Below are 23,203 nucleotides of genomic sequence, written 5' to 3' on the forward strand. Positions count from 1 at the left end.
GTGCCTTGGTCAAGAGGACACTTCTTGGGTCCTATCTTGCTAGCTCTGTTGCCAGTACTCTGAGAAATGGCACTGACATTACTTCCCTTGGCCTATAGCACATAACTTAATAGTGTACCCTGTCAGGAATAGTTCTGTTTATCAGGAAGCTTTTTATTGATGTTCAACCTTCATTTTCCCTTTCTTAATATTATTCCATTATGCCAATACTCTATTGTGCCATGCTAAGTAATTCCCTTTCCTTCTTGGCATTTACATCTTCCAAGTATTTATAGACTTATCAAATGCCCCATTTAGTTGTCACTTAGGTAAGCTATACATATTTAGCTTCTTTAATCTGGCCCTATAAGCCGCCCTTCCATTCTCCTAAATCACTTGAGTTACTTTCCTCCAGATTTCTGTCAATTTGTTTTCAGACTCTCTGCAACGCGAGGGGCCCAGGAAAAAGATGAAGTTGGCGGGGGAGGGCTTACTCTCTTGAGGGGTAAGTGTACTAATGGCCTAGCGTGGAACTTCTGCCCTTAAAGTGCCATCTCCAAAACAGGCTAAGCCTCAGGACGGACTATGAATGCCTCTTGTTATCTACAAGGTTTCTTTAACCTGTGTATATCTCAAGTCAATCATATTCTATTATTAGCTCTTTTTACGTGCTAGGTGCACACATGTAACTACATACTTACTGAGTACCTACAGTGTGTCTGGTACTGTGCAAGGGACTTTTCCTTCTGTCTTTTCCCCTCCCTCTTCATTTCTCATACTTATTCACTGCTCAAGGAATTTCTGACCTCCTACTGTGTGTCAAGCACCATTGGACGGAATTGGATGAAGTGTGGTCTCTGTGGCCTTAAGGGCTCATGTAACCTTAGTATTTATTAATCTTTTACTGCCCACCCATCAAGTTGTTTCCTTCCAGTCTTAAGGGGTTCAGAGAGATCCCTAAATGCACTTATCTCTAATTGATGCTTTTAGTTCCCTGACCTTAGTGGAACTTGTTTGCCCCATTTAAATAAGAAGCCACATTAAATATGGGCATTCACACAGAGCTCTTTTTTAGGGTTTTCTTTCTGGCAGGTTGCCTTGGTGCCTAAGAGATTTCTCTTCAGACCTTGCACTTTTCATCACCGTCTTTCTTGGGAGTTTATTTGACATTTTTTGTTTATAGGATCTCAACTAAGTATGTACTCAACTGTTTTCCTTTTCCATGGTACCAATGTTCCAGACCATAGAGTGGGCTGAGGGAGTGATGGACTGGGAGAGAATCGAAGACAGTGAGTCTTAACTAAAGTCTGGGCATGACACCACAGGAGGGAGTGGTTCAGCTCTCTGATCCTGGAGGCCAGTTCAGGTAAGCTATAGAATTCCCTTGGGTGAGGTGGTGTTATCTTCCAAGAGGTGGAGTAACTATTCCAAGGACATACAGTTAGCAAATAGTATAACTGGTATTCAAAACCAGGTATACTGACTGCAAAACCTGTCTGCTCTGATGGTTGTAAAATAGAAAGTCTCAACAAATATGGAGAATTTGCAATTTAGAAAGGAGGATGAAATTTCCATCATTTGAAAGCACTCAGTCTATATGCTTCTCAGCATGCTAAAGGATAGAGAATTAATAAGCAAGAATTCTAGGTTGCAAAGCATAAGAGGCAGCATTAATTCATGAAAGGACAGAGGATTAAGGAACCTCTTTTTACCTTGTTCTTCAAATAGGGATAAGATTGCAAACAAACAAGGAGTCTTCCTCAACACACTATATAAACTCACAGCTCCATCAGTGGCTACTGCTCATTAAACTTTCCATGAGTTAAGGCCAGGTGTGGTGGTGCACACCTGTAATCTCAGCACTTTGGGAGGATGAGGCAGGTGGATCACTTCAGCTCAGGAGTTTGGGACCAGTCTGGGCACTATGGTGAAACCCTGTCTCCACCAAAAATACAAAAAAATTAGCTGGGTGTGGTGGTGCACAACTGTAATCCCAGCTACTTGGGAGGCTGAGGTGAGAGGATCATTTGAGCCTGGGAAACAGATGTCGCAGTAAGCTGAGATTGTGCCACTGCACTCCAGCCTGGGTGACAAGGTGAGACCCTATTTAAAACAAACAAACAAACAACCCAAAAAACAACTTTCCATGAGTTAAGAGAAATGAATGTAAAGGTTGGATTCACATTTCCAGCACTCTACAGCACACTATACTTTGGGGAATCACATAATTTAACCTCCAACTGTGTGTAAAAACCAGTAATAACTGTAAAATAAATAAGTCATGCAATTTATTAAGCCTAGTCTTACTTTATACTGTGCCATTCTTTGAAGAAATTCAAGGAGCTTCTCACACCACTTACAATTCCACCAGAGTAATGAAGGCAGGGGAAACCTTCTCATTTACTCTGCTGTCTCTCTTAGACAAGGATGAAAGGGTAAGAAGAAATGCCACAAAGAAATAGGTTAAGGCCCTGAGAAACCTTAGTGTGGCATTATGAAAACTGTGTGAGATCTAGTGATAAGAAGCCTTAATTATAATCTAGATGCCACTATTTCCTAGCTGTGGGACTTGGGCAAGTTCTTTCACACATCTCTGAATCTCTGCATAGGTCTCTCATACAGTCACTGTGGGATTACATTTGTTGATGTACCTAGACTCCCCAGTTAAAAAAAAAATCCATGTTGGCCTTATCTCCCTGTTAGGGTTATTGTGAGAATTAGAGACATGATGTATGAAGACATTATATGAATGGGAAGAATTATGAGGTACTATGGTTTGAATGTGTCCCCTAAAAAGAACATGTTAGAAACTTAATCCTCAATGTAACAGCATTAAGAGGTGATTAGGCATGAGGGCTCTGCCTTCATGCTTGGATTAATGCCATTATTTTGGGATTGGTTCTTTATAAAAGGTTAAGTTTGGCCTCCTGGTGCTCTTTCTTGCCATTCCACCCACCTCCATTAGATGACACAGCAAGAAGGCCCTTGCCAGATGCAGACTCTTGACCATGGGCTTCCTAGTCTCCAGGACTGTGAGGCAAATACATTTCTGTTCATTACATATTACCCAATCTATGATATTCTGCTATAGTAGCACATCATGGACCAAGAAATTAGATTTATTTTCATTTTGGCCATTGCAAGGCAATGCCTGAAGTATGCAGGAGGAACAGGTAAGAAAAAAGTCAGTTTGGGCCGGGCGCGGTGGCTCAAGCCTGTAATCCTAGCACTTTGGGAGGCTGAGACGGGTGGATCACGAGATCAGGAGATCGAGACCATCCTGGCTAACACGGTGAAACCCTGTCTCTACTAAAAAATACAAAAAAACTAGCCAGGCGAGGTGGCGGTCGCCTGTAGTCCCAACTACTCGGGAGGCTGAGGCAAGAGAATGGCGTAAACCCGGGAGGCGGAGCTTGCAGTGAGCCGAGATTGCGCCACTGCACTCCAGCCTGGGCGACAGAGCGAGACTCTGTCTCAAAAAAAAAAAAAAAAAAAAAAAGAAAAGAAAAAAGTCAGTTTGGGGCCAAGAATTTCAAACTCACACCACACCATGCCCTCATCCAGTCCAGTGGGTGTGATTTTGAGAATTGCTTATCACAGAAAGAACATTAAGAAAAGCAAAACACAGGGATGGGACCAGGAAAGATCTTGGTGATCTGGCTTCAAAATCAAATTATCTCTGAAAGGAAGTCTTGGGCTTGGAATCTCCTGAAAGGATATTTTTCACATTTATAGTATAAATAGCAGGGACATTTTCCCCTCAAGGACACAAAAAAGTGGTACCTGCATATTGTTTTTCAAAGTGAAGGCCAATTTTACATGTTTATCGAATACTTTCTTTGTGTTAGGTAAGTCTATACTCATTGGTTCATTTTGTCCTCACAACTCTCCTGAGTCAAGATTCTGCCACTGCACTCTAGCCTGGGCGACAGAGCCAGACTCTGTCTCAAAAAAAAAAAAAAAAAAAAAAAAAAAGATTCTTTTGGCTGTCAGGACAGAGAGACTACCTCTGATAAGACTTAGGTCTATAAGGGGTAGTTTGACCCCGGACAAGGCAGTGCAGTCAAGTCTCTCAAGGGCTCAGAACCATGGACAAGGCAGCTGGCAGGGTATTTCTCAGTCTTTTTCTTTCTCTGGGGCTGCTTGGCCTCTCCTTTGAGATCCTCAGCATGTCTGCTTCTTTTTTCTCTCCTCTAAGACTGGCTATTTCTCTGAACATATGGCAGGGAATGGCTGCCTCATGGCTCTTGAGTTTTCAAGTCTTCAATTTAGGTGAGGACTAGTGGCTGACCAGCATCTTTACAATTTTTTTTAATAATTTTTTTTTTTTTTTTGAGACGGAGTCTCGCTCTGTCGCTCAGGCTGGAGTGCAGTGGCATGATCTTGGCTTACTGCAACCTCCACCTCCCAGGTTCAAGCAATTCTCCTGCCTCAGCCTCCTGAGTAGCTGGGATTACAAGCACATGCCAACACATCCAGCTAAGTTTTGTATTTTTTTAGTAGAGACAGGGTTTCACCATGTTGGTCAGGCTGGTCTCGAACTCCTGACCTCATGATCCGCCCACTTTGGCCTCCCAAAGTGCTGAGATTACAGGTGTGAACCACCACGCCCGGCCAATTTAATTTTTTTTGTAGAGACAGAGTCTTGCTATGTTGCCCAGGCTGGTCAGGAACTCTTGGCCTAAAGCAATCCTCCTGCTTCAGCTTCTCAAAGTGCTGAGATTACAGGCATGAGCCACTGTGCCTGGCAACCAGCATCTTTTAAATGCCAGTTTCTAAATCTAGGGAGGAAAGACTCTAACTGAGCCAGCTTGGGTCAAGTGTCTAACTCCTGTCCAATCAGTTCTAAAAAAGAAAAAAAAAAGTCCTAGGCTCAAGGACTGAAGACTCAATTTAGTTCTTGATTGAAGAATGCTGTATGGCTCTTCCTGCCACTCTTCCATCCCTGCCAATCCTGTTTCTAGGCCAGTTAGTTACTAGTACTGTATAGTGGTTAAGAGCACAGGTTCTAAGGCTGGGGGCGGTGGCTCAAGCCTGTAATGCCAGCACTTTGGGAGGCTGAGATGGGCAGATCACAAGGTCAGGAGATCAAGACCATCCTGGCTAACCTGGTGAAACCCCGTCTCTACTAAAAAATACAAAAAACTAGCTGGGCGAGGTGGCGGGCGCCTGTAGTCTCAGCTACTCGGGAGGCTGAGGCAGGAGAATGGCGTAAACCCGGGAGGCGGAGCTTGCAGTGAGCTGAGATCTGGCCACTGCACTCCAACCTGGGCGACAGAGTGAGACTCCATCTCAAAAAAAAAAAAAAAAAAAAAAGGCACAGGTTCTGCTACTTACTAGCTGTATGATATTGGGTGAGTTATTTAACTTCTCAGAGCTATAATTACAATATTTTGATTATAGAGTGGAGATAAAATACCTATCTCACAGAGTACTGACGTAAATAGAAATATATACATGTATATACATATACGTATACATAAGGCACTTAGCACACAGCCTAGCATATAATTGATTCTACTGTTTTTTCATCATAATCATTCTCATTAAACTTCTCTGTCTGAGCCTGAGGTTTTCCTTCTATAGTGATGTCTTACATCCCAGAAACCCAGCAGGAAACAAGGCTTCTGTTACAGAATGAAGGAAAAGCTTAGGTCTTCAAGAAGGATGTATGAAGGTTCCTTGGAATGGTAAGAAAACATTACTGAATCATTATTTTCTGGCCAAGGTAGCCATCCTCTTTGTGGTAGTCACACAAATTTATGATCTGTCTGGTAAGTCCTGGGCCAGCTTCGTGTGATGCAGGGAGACGATCCCAGGTGTCATTTTCTTATGTCACAGAAACACTAAGAGTAGAAAGGCTGCACTTGTATCAAAACTTGGGAGTGCAAGTGAAATCCTAAATAACTTCTATTTGTGAAATAGAGACAAATGCTGCTATCTGTGCTATGTTAGCATAAAGACAAAGATGTTCTCTGCAGTGCTTCTTTTTCTGAGAATTCTTAAGGAAAAAAAAAAAAAAAGACAAACCAAAAATCACTGAACGTCAACAGATAAAACCAATTCCTTTTGAGTACATATTGTTAAAAGCTTCCCAGAGTCGGGGTTAGTATTTAATCTATGGGTCAGAAATTTGCCTTGCAGAGGTTTTTTTTTTTTTTTTTTTTTTTTAAAGATACATTTAGTGAATTCTTTTTGTTCTTAATTTAAAATAATAGCAATTATGCCGGCCACTATTAACGAAGAGGCTAAAAACCATTTTGGCTGCCATTTGCCATACTGGTGAGTGACTGTTAGAAAGCATGCCTAATTATTATTGGGCTAACCCTGTGTAGCTGTGCTTTCTTCCCTTATGAAATATTCTATATCTGCTTTACATGAATGTGAGCAAAAAGGTATGGCTGTTGTTCATTTTTCACCACTCCCTTGCTATCCTGAGAACATTTGTTGCAGACTAATAACTAAACTGTAGGTAAAAGAGAGATGACAGATTACAGTCCCCTTTAATTCATAAGGAAAGCATTTGGAGCCCCTGAGAATACCAAATCAAGCCACTGGCACCCAATGGCTTCACACTAAGTTCCAAACCATATCATATTTTTTAGTTTAAAGACAAAGTCAAATGGATATGTGGCTTATTTATTCCAAATTCTTCTTCATGAAGAGCTGCCTTCTTTTTTTCTTTTAGCTCCTTGTAAAACATTATAATTCCCCTATTCTATAAACATACAAATATAATTGTAAAATGACATCATTCTGTTTTCATTTAATTACCCCTGAAATGCTTTCTATTTAATATTCATTACTCAAAAGCTAATTTAAAAGAGAAAGAGATGTGACTTATTCAAAAAGATGTACTGTCATTCACAGCAATAGTTATCTAATATACAGAAGTTAATAAAGCAGATTAATCTACAAGTCCCTTTAAGCCATTCTTGAGTTTTGAACAACTGCCTCTTTGACCTTTCACCTCCATGCTGTGCACCAGTAGCAGGTGCCAGCTGAACAGAAATTATGGCTGCTGTGTTTGGACGCAAAATCTTTTCTTACTTTGCTTCTGACCAGCAGCTGACCCTGTAGGAGTGATTGTTTCTGGTGCCGGCCTAAAGGCTACATAAACCAGTAGCAGATAAACAAAAGGCTACATATACCAGCTGCCTTGCCTAAGGGTACTATCCTAGACTGACACCTCCACTCCTTCTTCAGCGTTCCAAATTGCTCCTTGTTTGTTTCCATACATGCATTTCATCCATGTTATTTTGTGTGAGGGGTGGGGGTAGGGGAAGCCCCCCTCAAAACAACAACAAAAAAACCCTCTGCTCCCCGAACTTGACTTTTGAGTATTCCATGTCAAACTGTGCCATTATAATGCTAATCCAGGCCTGATTTAGCAACTTTAATAAGAGGCTAAACCTTCTTGTAATTAGATAATAAAATTTTATTATGTATTTTAATATTAAAAGTCTTAAAATCAAACTCTTCAAATCATACACTGGCACAAAACTAAGGTGCTTACATATCATAGCCTCAGAAAATGGGAACCTGAAAAAGCACATTGTGGCTAATTTTTCATTCTCAGAAATGTAAACATGGAATTCCTATGTGGTAATAGTGAAAGCTCCAATACTCTTAATTATGTACAGGGAAGAATGAATCTATTCAAGTATGAAGCACACTGTACCATTTCCAGCAACAGCATGAGATGACTTTGACAGTTATTTCTTGGATACAAATTACACAAGTATAAAAACAATCCCCATAATGATTAAATGCAGTTATGTACATAGGAGAATACCAGTGCAAATGGTAACATATTTAAATAGTTTTCCTTCATTAAAAAAATTATATATGATATTAAACCATCAATCACTGCTGAGGCACAGGAGTTTAAATGTATTGTCACTGGCTGAAATAAATGACTTGGAGACTGGATTCTGGCTCACTCAATATGGTGTCTTTGCTGTTGCTTAGTCACCCAACTCTCTGCTGGTTTGGGTACATCTGGTGGATTCCATCCCTTTCAATTAATAAGGCAAGTTATGCTATCAATGGGTTACATCCTTAAACTGTGCTTAGAGGTCGAAAAACACATGTCCTAGTGGGGGTTGGGGTGGGGGTTCCTCTCTGTTCTGTTAACCATTTGGAACAATATCTGAAGTACTTTTTTCTTTCTTCACCCATGTTTAGAATAAAATTTTCTTTTAGAATTTCAGCAAGGTTATTCTGTAGTATATTATGATATAATCTTATCTTAGCATTTCCATTTGGTTTATTATGTAGCAGTCTATCACTACACTAGGTTTGATACTTAAAATTACTGCCTGCGATCATACTTCTGAAAACTAATATTTTGGGGGTTTACTCTGCAAATACTCATTGACTATCATGAAGTGTCAGGCTCTGCTGGGTGCTGGGACAAGTATCAGGACGTAGGTGATCTTTGAGGGAGGAAAAAGTCACTCTATAAATATGTATTCTTATGGCTACGATGTTAATTTGATGACTTATAAATCAGTAACATATTTTTAAGTGTTTTTTGTTTTAAAATGCCATTTTTGTTACTATTGAGATAGTCATTCATCAAATATTTCTATAATAAAAATTAAATTAAAATGGCAAAGATATGGTTAGTAACAAAGGATCTGGACTAGATTATTCTTGTAAAGATAGGTAAGTACTTTTATAACATCACACGTAAAATGTCACCTTGATATTAAAAAAACTAGTGTTTCTCTATTTTTAAAATTATAAACATTAACTTTCTAAACTGATCTCTGAGGCAATGGTCACAAATTTTTCATTCTTAAGAGGTTTACTCTCTTTTGGGCTTTTATTACCTGGTTGTTACCTAGATACTTTTGTCCAGTCCCAGACCTCTTAAATATTTTATTTTGATCCTTAGTAGTTAGATTTTGTACACACACACACACACACACACACACACACACACTTACTTGACCAAACTAAACTCTATTTTTATCTTAAACAAACCTGGCTATTTTGAAGAAAAAGAAAGTTTGAAAAGTATTGAGTGAGTTTCATTTCATCTCCTGTTTCTCGTATTCCTTGTGTGCAAAGATGTAACCCAAAAGTGATAAAATATTCCCTTTAAGTTCAAGTAGACAAGTATAGTAAAAGTAAAAGCAAGAGCAAAATAAATTAAGAACCCCCAAAGCCCTAGATTAAGTAAAATCAAAATAACTATATCCTTTTAAAACTAACCAAAAAAGTATGCTTAAAAAGTTAGCAAAAAACCATACAGAAATAAAAATATCACTGCAGCAGTGCTGTATGGGATGGCTGTGAGAAATGCAAGGTATCATGCATTGGGGGATCTTAGTTCTGAAATTTCTTAAGATTCTGTACTACAGAAGTGGAAAGCTGGTATCCAGGCATACAGTGTTGTCCCGCCAAGTGTTTCTATTTTTTTTTTTTTTTTTTAATTTTCAATCAGTGGCCACATCTAAAAACCTGAATTTCTGGCTGTTCTTCAAGGGAGAAATTTAATGTATCTGGCAACACTGGGTCTGACCTTCTTATAAGGCAACAATTGGCTGGAGGTGTGCTGAGGCTGCCCCCTTTAGACAGAGACGTGCACTCAACTTTAGGATTCCTTCCTATCTACCTCATTCAGGTTTTTTGCTTCTTGGCCCTACAGGCATCTTAGTTTGTGACACCTGGTATAGTTATAATGGATAGGAAAGTGAGAAGGAGGCTCAAAGGAACTCAGGTATAGATTCAGACTTTAAGAATGACCACTGATAGAGTTAATGGTACTCAACAGCAGAAATTTCCTTTAGGAAACAGAAGCAGTTTACAACCAGAAAGAGGTTAAAAATAGCATTCTACGCTGATGAATCAGGGGTGAAAGTCAGGACAGTGAACAGAGATGTGCTGGATACGGGAGAGAGATGCAAAGCACATGTTGCTTTCCTATCATCATTTCACAGCTGCCATATAGATTCTGTCCTAGAAAAATCAGGTTAAACCTCAAGAGCTACCTCGGAGGCATTAAAGAAAAGTCACAAAGGACATTATAACACAGCCGTACTACTACATTCTGATCTTCTCAAGACTACATGTCCTACTACGTTATATACCTTCAACATCTGGCTATAAAATTAATGAATGGGTGTGGGCGTAGAATAAGAAAGTGGAAGCTTGGTTAGGTCTGCCTTGGTGGTGGTGGGAGCCACAGGGCTTTTTTTGCAGCAGCTGGCAAAGCCACCTCCTTCTCCCTTGCCCGCTGCCTCTCTGGGTCACTGCCCATCTGTTTTGTCCTGGCTGTAGTATAATGCGGGGGTATAGAATGACTGCTTTAAACCAGTCTACCTTAAGGATGGCCCCAGTGGGACTTACTGGAAGCTCAACTTGCCTCATTTTATGTGCTCGAAACATACGTACTTTAGATGAGAAGCCACTAAACAACGGACAGAGATAGCTTTGTGTTTAAGCATGTGAACCCTAGAGTTAAACAGATTTCAGTTAAAATATAGTTCTTCCAGTTACTGACTTTGTGACTTTGGGCATGTTTCCTAATTTTTTTGTGCCTCAGTTCCTATATCTGTAAAATGGTAATGATAATACTACACCTTCACAAAGATACTGTCATGATTAAACCAGATAATGCATACGTAAGTAGGTTAGGCTAGTGCCTGCACATAGTAAGCACTTACATTTGAAAAGTTTTATTCCTTACATTTCTAAATTTTAAAGCTTTTATTTTAGGTTCGGGGTACATGTACAGGTTTGTTATCTAGGTAAATTGCATGTCACAGGGGTCTGGTGTACAGATTACTTTGTCATGCAGGTAATAAGCACAGTATCCCCGATAGGTAGTTTTTTGATCTTCACCCTCCTCCAACTCTCTACTCTCGAGTAGGCCCCGGTATCTGTTGTTCCCTTCATGTCCATGTGTACTCAATGTTTAGCTCCCACTCATAAGTGAGAACATGCTGTATTTAGTTTTCTGTTTCTGCATTAGTTCGCTTAGGATAATGGCCTCCAACTCCATCCATGTTGCTGCAGAGGACAAGATCTCTTTCTTTTTGATGGCTGTGTAGTATTCCATGGTGTATATGGTGTATATATGTACCACATTTTCTATCCTGTCGACCACTGATGGGCATTTAGGTTGATTCCATGTCTTTGCTATTGTGAATAGAAGCACGTACATTTTGCCAATATTATTTTTTTCCCCACTATGTATATGCATAATATATGCATTGATTGCTGTTTTTTTTTTTTTTTTTTGAGACGGAGTCTCGCGCTGTGTCACCCAGGCTGGAGTGCAGTGGCGCGATCTCGGCTCACTGCAAGCTCCGCCTCCCAGGTTCACGCCATTCTCCTGCCTCAGCCTCCCGAGTAGCTGGGACTACAGGCGCCCGCCACCACGCCCGGCTAGTTTTTGGTATTTTTAGTAGAGACGGGGTTTCACCATGTTAGCCAGGATGGTCTCGATCTCCTGACCTCGTGATCCACCCGTCTCGGCCTCCCAAAGTGCTGGGATTACAGGCTTGAGCCACCGCGCCCGGCCTAACTGATTGCTGTTACAACCAAGATTATAGCACCAGGTGCAAAAACTATGTTATGTAATTTGAGTTCCTATTTTCCAATTTCAGTGTCACTAATAATGACATATCCCTGGCTTCCTTTAAACTTTTTAAATCCGTTATTGCCTGATCCAGTTGTGAATGTTCTTTCAGTTTGTTTTTGATATCAATATACTACTGTATTATTGAGAATAAAGTTGTAAATCAACCAGAGTGAGCTAATGGTTTACATAAAGAGCATACTTTTTATTTAAGGATCACTAGAAAAGTCTTTATTAACATTAGAACATCTGACTATTCTTTTTAAGAGGACAAGAGATATGACTGTATTTCATCTGCTTAAGTGTTTTTGACTGTAAGAGTCTTGCTAAGGTTCCTGTAGGCCAAAATCTCAACATCAGTTAAATATGCGACTGCATTTTCTCCTACTTAGTATTATGGAATGGAATCTTAAGTATGAAAGATGTCTTGTATAGTATGTCAAAATGTTGAGCAATATCATTTCAGTCTAAACACAGAAATGAAAAAAGAGCAGATGATTTCCCTTTTGCTGTAATTCACTTTGGGATGCATGTCATGAAGAGCACTATCCAAAAGCAATTTTCATTGATTGACTGACTGATTGAGGAAAAGGGTGAGTGTTCTTTCAGCTTAAGTCCCTACTGAAGTATGATTTTTATAGCTCCTGACAGCTCTTCACAATTTGTAGTTAAATGCCATGTTAGCAAAAAAACAAACAAACAAACAAAAAACACACACACATAAAAAGGAGGGAGAAAAGGGAGAGAAAGAAAATCACAATTAGAATTTCTTTTGGATTTCAGTACAGTTGACTTGAGCAAAATAGATAAACAGACGAGAGTAAGATGAATTCAACCCTAACTGCTCTAATTCCTCTATGCAATATATTAAGGTTTTCAAGACTATAATTGCTAAAAATACCCCTTTTAACAAATTAATTGCATAATAGTCCTTGTTTTTTTTTTTTTTTTTTTTTTTTTGAGACGGAGTCTTGCTCTGTCACCCAGGCTGGAGTGCAGTGGCCGGATCTCAGCTCACTGCAAGCTCCGCCTCCCGGGTTTACGCCGTTCTCCTGCCTCAGCCTCCCGAGTAGCTGGGACTACAGGCGCCCGCCACCTCGCCTGGCTAGTTTTTTTTGTATTTTTTAGTAGAGACGGGGTTTCACCGTGTTAGCCGGGATCGTCTCTCGATCTCCTGGCCTCGTGATCCGCCCGTCTCGGCCTCCCAAAGTGCTGGGATTACAGGCTTGAGCCACCGCGCCCGGCCAATAGTCCTTGTTATATTTCTGTGGAAGGTGCTACAATTTCTAGAGCAATTAGTTTTAACTGGAATTCTGATTTAGAGAAGCTTTCAGGATCAGTGTCTTATTCTAATAATCTCACAAATTACATATAACTATGTGTTATGGATACAAATACTTACTGACCAGTGATGAAACTGAAAAAATTTCACAAAGAAATGTTGTCTTCCAAATCATTGTAGCAGATCAGTGTCTTAGCTGCTATGAATTGGTAGTAATTAGTAATTTGATCACTGTTACTGTTGGTCTCTCCTTAAATTTTTAGTTTATCCTTCTAATAACATAAAAATGCTTGGGGAATTTTCCACCTTAATTTATGTAAACTGGGTTTTTCTCAATTGTTAGGTCAAAGCAATGCTGGTGACGCAATTGTTTTTACTTCAAATAGATTCACGTACAGTGGACCTTCATATGGACTAAATTTTAATGCTTGCAAAGTTAGAGTTGTTGGCAAAATATGAAAAATGGCTTATTTGGAGAACATTTTTAAAAATTTTGAAGCTCTAAAGCCAAATAGCAGGGAATAATAAACACATTTCCAGGTGAGAGGCACATAAAATATCTTTCCCAGGCTGCTATATACAAATGGAAAGGCCTGTAAGGATGTTGGAAAACCTTTATGTAGGTTCATGCTTCCTTTACTATGGAAGCTTGAGGAGATAACTTTTGCAATTTGGAATTAACATTCCTCATGCAATTATGCTTCCAGCAAAATAGGCCCAGGTTGGGGGGAAAAACAGTTCAAACTAGTAAATAATTGCAGTATCATTGTATCAGTTTAGTTTAAAGAGCTGACAAACCCTCTCTAAACTCCAAGCACAATTAGTCATTAGGGTCTAGTTTTTCAGAACTGTTAAGCAATTTGTAATCCATTCCTTTTAATAGGGTTAGGCATTACTTAACCGACACAGATGCCTTGAAAACTGAAACCTCAAGTTATGAAGCAGTAACCTTGTTCATTACCTTCTGTGATAGGCAAATCATCTATTAAAAACAGCATTTAATGGGCAACCAATGAATAATCAATGGCTCACTTTTCATCTGCGTGTGAAAATGAAAATAACCCAATACAAGATCCTGCTGGTGACAGGCTGAATCTTGGGTTCTGCTGCTCTTCAGGGCTGATTTATAAGGTCTTGGAAGGCTGATGTAAACAGATGATCAATGGGACCCATCCCTGCTAATAATAACCCCCAACTGGCCCACTCCCTCTTTTTCAAGTCCATCCCTTCAGGCTATTCGTTCTGTCCAGCTAATTCTTCCCACTGCTCCTGCCTGCTGCTTTTACTCTGGCCATCCGTTCAGTCCAGCCGACTCAGAAGTAATTTTATACGCAGCAGAGAGCGGGTGGAATTGATTTTTCACTCAGCGCTCTGTTCCCATCTGAATAATTATCAATTTTACTGCCTCATAAAGGGAAGAGTCAAAATTTCAAATCAATTCAAAAGAGCTTTTGAGACGACAGAAACTGTGCATAAGAATAGAGGTCAAAGTTGTCAGTGACCTAAGGAGATGATGTCAGATATTACTATACCTAATAGCTGACATCAGAGGCACTCAAGATGATATAACCTAGTACTAATGCAAATCATATTTATGCTGACTACCAGAGCCCAGTCATTAATATTTAAAATGCTATCTGAAAGCCTACATTCCAAATAAATAGAATGTATTCCACTGTTAATAAAGATATATCACTACTTACTCATATGCTATAGAGTGAAGGATTACCAAGTATTATTAACACACAGAAATTACTTAAACCAACAAATGCATGCTAATTCTGAGTAAAGACAAACTTGATTTGTCTCCTGCTCAACCACATTACTTGCTTTGCAAAATCTGATATGGTATTTTGTCTAGGGCCATAGTCTATTGATTTTTGCTAAAATTTTCTACCAACTTAAAAGTTTCTGCCAAAGTTTATGGGAGAATACTGTGATTATGGCTGAGCACTGGTAGGAGTGATTTGGTGGCAGACTTGTCCCTTGCCATGGTGGGGTAAAGACTGGGTCTGATTCCTGGCCAATCCATGAATATATATATATATATTTTTTGGTGGGGACATGCTCTAAGTCAGTGATCCTCAACCTTCTCCATGTAAAACACATGAGTGCTGTGATACAGTCCCACCAGTACCAGTGGCTACTGCATTTGGGTGGGTTGGGGAGGGAGGAGAGACGCACTGACATTTTGATAGCACGTGTATTTTGAAAAGCCACTCCAGGTGAAGCAGAGATATTATCTTCACCTTGAATATCAATTGTGTGAGTAGTAAGGACTTGGGCTTTTGAGTCAAACAGACCTTGCTTCAAATTCCAGCTCTACCACTTTCCAGCTGATCTCTCTGTACCTCAGTTTATTCATCTGTAAAATGGGGATGCTGATACCCACTTTTCGGGGTTGTTGTGGGGTCTAAATGAGGAGACTTCTCCGACAATACTCCCTCCCCTTATATTTCACTTTCTTTGTCATCACTATGTTAATTAAATTATCAAATAACTGGTGAGTTACTTGTCTCTTTGTCCCATGGCAAGAAATTTTGTAAGGAGATAAATTATGTCTTAGGAATCTTAACAGCTCTTGCACCTGGCACATAATAAATTCTCACTAAATGTGAGATACCTTCCTTTTTCCTTTACATTACCAACACGTTGTAACAGTTCCAGGGTCACACCAAATAATTATAGGTCTACAGCCCTTTGCCTAGTTACACAAAATATGAATGACACCCATTATCCCTGGAAAATAGCTGGTTAACTGAAACATCACCACAAATAAAGTTTACATAATTTCATTTAAATATTAGCAAAAACTGACAGCCAGGAAGGCACCCTCTTTCACAGCTGTCTCATTCTGTTTTCATCATTTACTGATATAGAGTGACATTTTTTCTTTTTCTTTTTTTTTGAGATGGACGCTCGCTCTGTTGCCAGGCCGGAGTGCAGTAGTGTGATCTCGCTTACTGCAACCTCTGCTTCCCAGGTTCAAGCAATTCTCCTGCCTCAGCCTCCCACATAGCTGGGAATACAGGCACACACCACTATGCCCAGCTAATTTTTGTATTTTTAGTAGAGACAGGGTTTCACCATATTGGCCAGGCTGGTCTCGAACTCCTCACCTCATGATCCACCTGCCTTGGCCTCCCAAAGTGCTGATATTACAGGCGTGAGCCACTGCACCCGGCCGACATTTTCTGATGATTGCAGGCAACTTATTTGCTCCCTAACGGTCATACAGCCACACACTATCGACGTGTTTACATTTGCAAATTACAAACTATTATGGATGTAATTTGGCAAAAGAAAACAACTGAAAACAGGATGAAGATACTTTCCAAGTTTAGTAGAATTAGAAAATATAGTGATGAGGCTAGGTGCAGTGGCTCACACCTGTAATCCCAGCACCTTGGGAGGCTGAGGTGGGAGGACTGTTTGTGCTCAGGAGTTCAAAACTAGCCTGGCAACGTGGCAAAACCCCTTCTCTACAAAAAAAAAAAAAAAAAAAAAAAAAAAAAAAAAAAAAGAAAGAAAGGAAAATATAGTGATGGCATAGCCATAAAAAATGGTATTGTTCTTTTTGAAATATTTTTGGCATGTACATTTAAAAAAATTTTTTTTAAATTTTCTTTCTTTTTTTTTTTTTTTGAGATGGAGTCTCGCTCTCTCGCCAGGCTGGAGTGCAGTGGCATGATCTCGGCTCACTGCAACCTCTGCCTCCCGGGTTCAAGCAATTCTTCTGCCTCAGCCTCCCGACTAGTTGGGACTACAGGTGTGTGCCACCATGCCAGGCTAATTTTTGTATTTTTAGTAGAGACGGGGTTTCACCATATCAGTCAGGCTGGTCTTGAACTCCTGAACTCATGATCTGCCTGCCTTGGCCTCCCAAAGTGCTGGGATTACAGGCGTGACCACCGTGCCCAGCCTAAATCTTCTTATTTAGAGATGGGGTCTTGCTATGTTGCCCAGGCTGGTCTTGAACTTCTGGGCTCAAGCAATCCTCCTGCCTCTGCCTCTGGAGCAGCTGGTACTACAGGTACTGCACCTTGCAATATTCATTTCTTATGCATGCCGTTACTGTTATTTGCACAAGCGAGTTTTTTAAAATGGTATTAAACTTGGACCTAACCCATTAGGTACTTAGAAAATACATTAGAAAATAAACAAATTGTGGCTTTATTACTTATTAGTTAGATGTTATTGAACATATTACCTAACCTATCTGAACCAAGATTTCTCATTTTAAAATGGCAAAAATAACAACTATGATATGATGAATGAAATTCCTAGCAAGCTGCCTGGCATACACCAGGAGTCCAGCAAATTGCAGTCTCCCAATATACCGGAGTATTCATAAGGCAAACTTAAGATGACATTATCAGAGACACCAGGAGAGAAATTAGGGGCTGACTGTTTCCAGTTCCAGTTTTGTCTAATTTTTCTCAGGCCTCTGGAAAAACTATCCTCTTTTTGAATTCTTGCTCCACTGAGGTGAGATGAACAACCCAGGTATTTCTTGAGGGTAGGCAATCCTAAGGCCTGTGTTTTTTCCCCACTTTCAGGGAAAATACTCCCAGACTATATAATATATACAGACACATACACATATATGTATTTATATATGTATGTATTTATATTATTTTATATACACATATATGTACACACACACATATACACATATATATATATATTTTTTTAGCCAGTGTAAAAAGTCTTGGCAAGACCGGCTGCTCTAAGATAAATTCAGGGCCAGGTATGGCTTCTGGGAACATTTGTTTCATAAGCCAGGTGATCACCCACCAGTTACCTGCTGCAGGACATCTGGGTTTTGCTGCATAAAATGTAATAGTCTCTGGCCAGCCTGGGTAGCCTCTCTGCATCGAAGTGGCTTCTTGCCCTCTTTTGCTATGTGCTTGAAGAGGTAGGTGACGATGTAGTCTAAACTGGTACAGCAGCTGGAGGAGACAACTGTATCTGTACAAATAGTAAATAAGAATTCATTTGCATTACTTAAGTTTTTGCTCCATTTGATTACATAATGGCTCCATTAAAAATAATTACTTTGATTTCAAAGTGCTTTTATCAAATTGCAAGTTCTTTGAGGGCAGGAATTTGTTTTTTTGAGACAGAGTTTCATTATTGTCACCCAGGCTAGAGTGCAATGGCGTGATCTCGGCTCACTGCAACCTCCGCCTCCTGGGTTTAAGCTATTCTCCTGCTTCAGCCTCCTGAGTAGCTGAGATTATAGGTGCACGCCACCACACCCGGCTAATTTTTGTATTTCTAGTAGAGATGGGGTTTCTCCATGTTGGCCAGACTGATCTTGAACTCCTGACCTCAGGTGATTCACCCACCTCGGCCTCCCAAAGTGCTGGGATTACAGGTGTGAGCCACCGTACCCGGCCAGGAATTTGTCTTATATAACTCTTTGAACCCAGTGTCTATTATAGGGTCTGGCCTAGAGACACATAAATAAATGATTCCTGGATTGATTAGGCAGATTTTCCCATCTGCGACCTTAACAACCTCTTTTCAGTTCAAGTGACTGTTTATTAAGTATCTACTTAGTGCAAAGTGTAAGTATCTACTTAGTGCAAAGTGCTCTGTTTTACAGGAAACAGTGGTTTAACCTCATTCTGGTGTCAAAGAACTCATGGTTTAGTGTGCAAGTCACTGTAGCATAATGCTGTGTAAAAATGACAAATTGAGGATTTTGAGGGAGGGATCATATTTAGATGGGGATCAAGGAGAGTTTGGTGAAGGAGGCAGCACCTGATACGGGTTTCAAAAGATTATTCCAATTAGACATAAGGAAGGATACTTTTCAGGTAGAGGGATTAGCACAAGGCAACAATGTGGTGGGAAAGATAGGGATTTTGGAACCAGACAGTTCTGGTTTCAAGTCCCATCTTTGCCAATTACTTGCTGTGTTGCTGATCTGAAAGAGCTACTTCACTTTTTTTCACCATTTATAAAAGACCTTGCAGAGTTGAATGAGAAGACAATGACAAGAAGTTCATTAGTAATAAAAACAGCTGACATTTATTAAGAGCTTACTATGAGTTACTGTGTTAACTGCTTTACATAAGTTATTATTTTTAATTCTCACACAGCACTATAATAGTTACTGTTATTATTTCTATTTACAGATGAGGACACTGAATTTTAGGGAGCTTAGGTGACTTGTCCATTGTCACACAGCTAGAAGACTGCACAGCCAAGGTATGAAAATAAACAAGAAGTTGGACTCTGGATCTGTACTCTTTTTGAAAATTTTATTGTATTTTTTATTTTTTTGTTTCAGTAATTTTTGGGGAATAGGTGGTTTTTGGTTACATGAATAAGTCCCTTAGTGGTAGTTTCTGAGATTCTGGTGTACCCATTACCGAAGCAATGTACACTCTACCCATTATGTAGTCTTTTATCCTTCACCCCACCTACCTTCCTTCTACCTGAGTCCCCAAAGTCCACTGTATCATTCTCATGCCTTTGCGTTCTCATAGCTTAGCTCCCACTTATCAATGGGAACATACAACATTTGTTTTTTCTGGATCTGTATTCTTAACCACTACATTAAAACTAGGCAATAAGCAAAAATATATGTAAGCACCAAACACCTTTTTGTTGTTGTTGAGATAGGTTCTCACTCTGTCACCAAGGCTAGAGTGCAGTGGTGTGATCTTGGCTCACTGCAGCCTTGACCTCCTGAGCTCAACTGATCCTCCCACCTCAGCCTCCCAAGTAGCTGGGAGTGTAGGTGTGCACCACCATGCCTGGCTACTTTTTGTATTTTTTGTAGAAGTAGGGTTTTGCAAGTTGCTCGGGCTGGCCTTGAACTCCTGGGCTCAAGCGATCTGCTAGCCTCAGCCTCCCAAACTGCTGGGATTATAGACATGTGCTACCAGGCCCAGGCTAGAACGCCTTCTTAAATCACAATGGGCACTCAAAACATGGCAGTAACTACTGGTTTGCCTCATGGTAAAAAGAGAAGGGTATATTCAAGAAGTAGAACTTTTGATTTCAGAGAGAGAATGTGTAGAGGATATGTAAGAGAAGGCTGACAGAGCAGGTGGAGGATCTTACTTGAGGGGATCCAATAGCGGAGTGTAACATTTATATTTAACATGAAAGGTTAATGGAGCTGTTATTGAGTAAGTGTCAAGTAAGTGACATGACAGAGCAACCATTTATTATCTCCTTTGTACACTAAAATTATTAACTCATTTACTTGTAACAACTACTTTGTATAGTAAGTATAATTTGCATTTTAAATGAGAAAACTGAAGCTTAGAGATTAAGTTGCTTATCAGAAGTCCATGGTTTTGAATCAGCATGACACCACCCACATTTTTTGGCTACCGACAACATTTGCACATGATCCCTGGGAGTTCATGATTAGTAAGAGAAACCGTTAACAAGAGCAACAATTAAAATGGTGAACAGGTAGACTCAGAAGAGGAGAAGTAGACTTAGAGAGTAGGGTTGGGAAGCAGATTATAAAATTCCTAAGGGAGTAGTTTCTCATTCATCTTATTCATCTCTGAGGTTCTGAGACATATGTATGTCTGACATAGATTACAGGTGAAATATCAGCAGAATTAATTAAAGAATGTGTAGCTAAAGGTAACCTCAGAAAGTTTTCTTAGAAGAAGGTCTTGAGTTGTGTTTAGTAATAATGCCCAGCATTGATAAAACACTACAGTTTAAAAGCTCACATTTATCATTTTAGAGAGAAATGTCATGAAAAATAGAAAGAGGGAAGTTTTGGGGCAAGTTTTGAAGTACAGTCATATGCATTTAACACAGAGGAAAACGGTATCTAATATAGGATCATGAGGGATGAGGAGTTGAATGGAGGTCTTAAAGACAGCCGTGGACTATAGTTCTGGAAAACTGTGGAATTACAAAGCTTTTAAGAAAGGAGCTTTTCCAAAGGTTGGTTAATGGATACAAAAGTATAGCCAGATAAGAGGATTAAGTTGTACTGTTCTGTAGCACTAATAAGGTGGCTATAATGAACTGGTTATATACTTTCAAGTAGCTAAAAGAGCAGATTTTGAATGTTCCCAACACAAAGAAATGATAAATGTTTGCAGTGATGGATACCCTAAATGGTCATTACACAGTGTATACCTATATCAAGTATCACATGGTACTCCATAAATATATGAAATTATCATGTGTCAATTAAAAATAATAAAAGCCAAAAATAGAGTTTCCCTCCTAAAGACATGGCATTTGATTAATCAAATAACTGATTAATTAATTAGTTAATTTATTCTTCACCTCTCCATATTAACTGAGTTACTTTGCAGAAAAGGGAGCTTTGGTTTTACAACTCTGGGATGTAGCATAATATAAGTGGAAAATGTCTGGGCCTAAAAGTCAAACACAGACTTGTTGAGCCTGGTTGCTTTTCTCTTTTCCTTCATATTTCTACATTTCAAGTACCAATCATGAAAGTACATGGATTAAGTAACCCTACATCTACAAAGATAAGCAGGAAGCAGATATGGTTCCCCTCACCCGTGAAGAGCAATATGCTATCAATCATATAAAAATTATAAAGACTTCACATAGATTTGGTGACCACATGCCATGCAGGTTGCATTAAAAGGTTCCAATCTACTGAGTCAGCTGTGAAAAAGCCAGGTAAACACTTTAGACACGAAGATTGCAGCATATATCCTTGCAATAAAAGCAAGAAGAGCTTCCATTATGGTTGATTTATGGTTGAGGACTTTGAAAAAGATAAATGTTATTTCAGGGTAGATTTTAAAGTGTGGAATCATAAGGATTACAGGGCATTTGGTCAAAAACAGAATGAATGGTGCTGAAGACTATGTATAACTATTGGTTTTCTTTATTTGCAGCTCAAGATACTATGTGAGATTCAAATAATGATACTTTCCAGACTAAAAACATAGGCAGAAGTCATGAATTTTCATATTTTGTCCTAGTTCTTGGTGTTCAAAATATTTTAAAAGGGATTACATCTGTAATTTTGGAAATAATTTTTAAGCCTAATAGGCATTTTGTCCTCTCTAGCAACTTGTTGTGTGGCACTGAAAACAATCAGGTGCTCCTCTTCTCCTGGAACCAGTCTCCACAGGAAGCACATGCATCATTAATAGCCTACTGCTCACTAAGACCCATCATTGAAAGCTGTGCTGAAAAGTTAACTGTATAGGAAAGAATTGCTTAACTGAGAGTCAGGAAGAATGAGGCTGAGTTGAAATCTGCCTTCAGCTCAAAACTTGTCACTACAACACAAAGGAGAATGAAGGTCTTAGAAAAATATAGTCTGAAGGGCAATTTCAGAGACAAAAGGCCTATTTGGGTGGGGAAGTGGTTTTGGAAATAGGTGAGTTTAGGTTTGAATCTATTATTTCCTAGATGTTTGACTTCTTGAGCTTCAGGTGTGCCTCTGTAAAATGTGATTAATATTACCTGCTTTGTAAGGTTTGGCATTAAGTGTGCAAAAACTGTAACACAGCACCCAACACATTTGTTTTCCTGGCTACTTCAATCCCTAAACACCAAAGCTCTCTTCTCTCTTTAGGTGTTTTGTCCTTTTTTTTTTTTTTTTTTTTCGGTGGGGGGTGAAACTAATGTGTAAAATCTCTAAGTTCTAAATATTTCCTAAATGTGTCACTCCCATATTACATTCATACCACATGACATCCAATTCAATAATGTGTTCAAAATAACAACATATCCTCTTTTATTCTTTATATAAGTCTTATTAATAATGAACTTCATGGGAAATGATCTAGTCATTCCTAGTTGGTTCAACTTTCTGCTTGCCCTTACCTTTCCTTGTTTAGGCTTTTAGCCTACCCTTTACTTCTGCCTGAAATGCACCCATCCCTGCTATGACTAATCTTAAAGGCCTTCCTCCATCAGTTCTAAAATAGCTACATTTAGACATTCTCTATCCAACACCCCACTTTGTTTTTTAAATTTGTCACAAATTTATAGGGTACATGTGAAGTTTTGTTATACGTATATAATGTTTTCTGATCAATATATGGTACTTAGGCTGTCACCTGACTACATTTTTGTTAACTATAGTTACCCTACTCTGCTATCAAACATTGAATTTATTCCTTCCATCTTACCATGTTTGTACCTTTAAACCTACTTCTCTTCATCCTTTCCCTTGCCCCTCACTCACCCTTTCGTCTCTGTTATCTATGTTTCTTTTTTTTTTTTGAGACAGAGTCTTGCTCTGTTGCCCAGGGTGAAGTGCAGTGATCTTGGCTCACTGCAATCTCTGCCTCCTGGGTTCAAGCTATTCTTACTTCAGCCTCCCGAGTAGCTGCCACCACAGGTGTGTGTGCCACCATGCC

The 23,203-nt window shown here is 39.4% G+C and overlaps 1 protein-coding gene across 3 annotated transcripts in view; it reads right to left on the minus strand.

Annotated features, from left to right (window-relative positions):
* LOC105480862 (RAN binding protein 17) overlaps positions 1-23,203 on the minus strand; it is a 442,674-nt gene that overhangs the window by 17,869 nt on the left and 401,602 nt on the right. For 2 of the 3 annotated variants that reach the window (XM_011740055.2, XM_011740054.2), the window contains one exon: positions 17,659-17,825. In XM_011740055.2, the coding sequence (XP_011738357.2) occupies positions 17,659-17,825 (167 nt within the window). Of the gene's footprint in view, positions 1-11,550; positions 12,226-17,658; positions 17,826-23,203 lie in introns of those variants that run through there. The other variant, XM_011740056.2, reaches the window with a different exon arrangement.

The sequence above is a fragment of the Macaca nemestrina genome, chromosome 6, assembly GCF_043159975.1.
Source record: "Macaca nemestrina isolate mMacNem1 chromosome 6, mMacNem.hap1, whole genome shotgun sequence".
Classification (NCBI taxonomy): domain Eukaryota; kingdom Metazoa; phylum Chordata; class Mammalia; order Primates; family Cercopithecidae; genus Macaca; species Macaca nemestrina.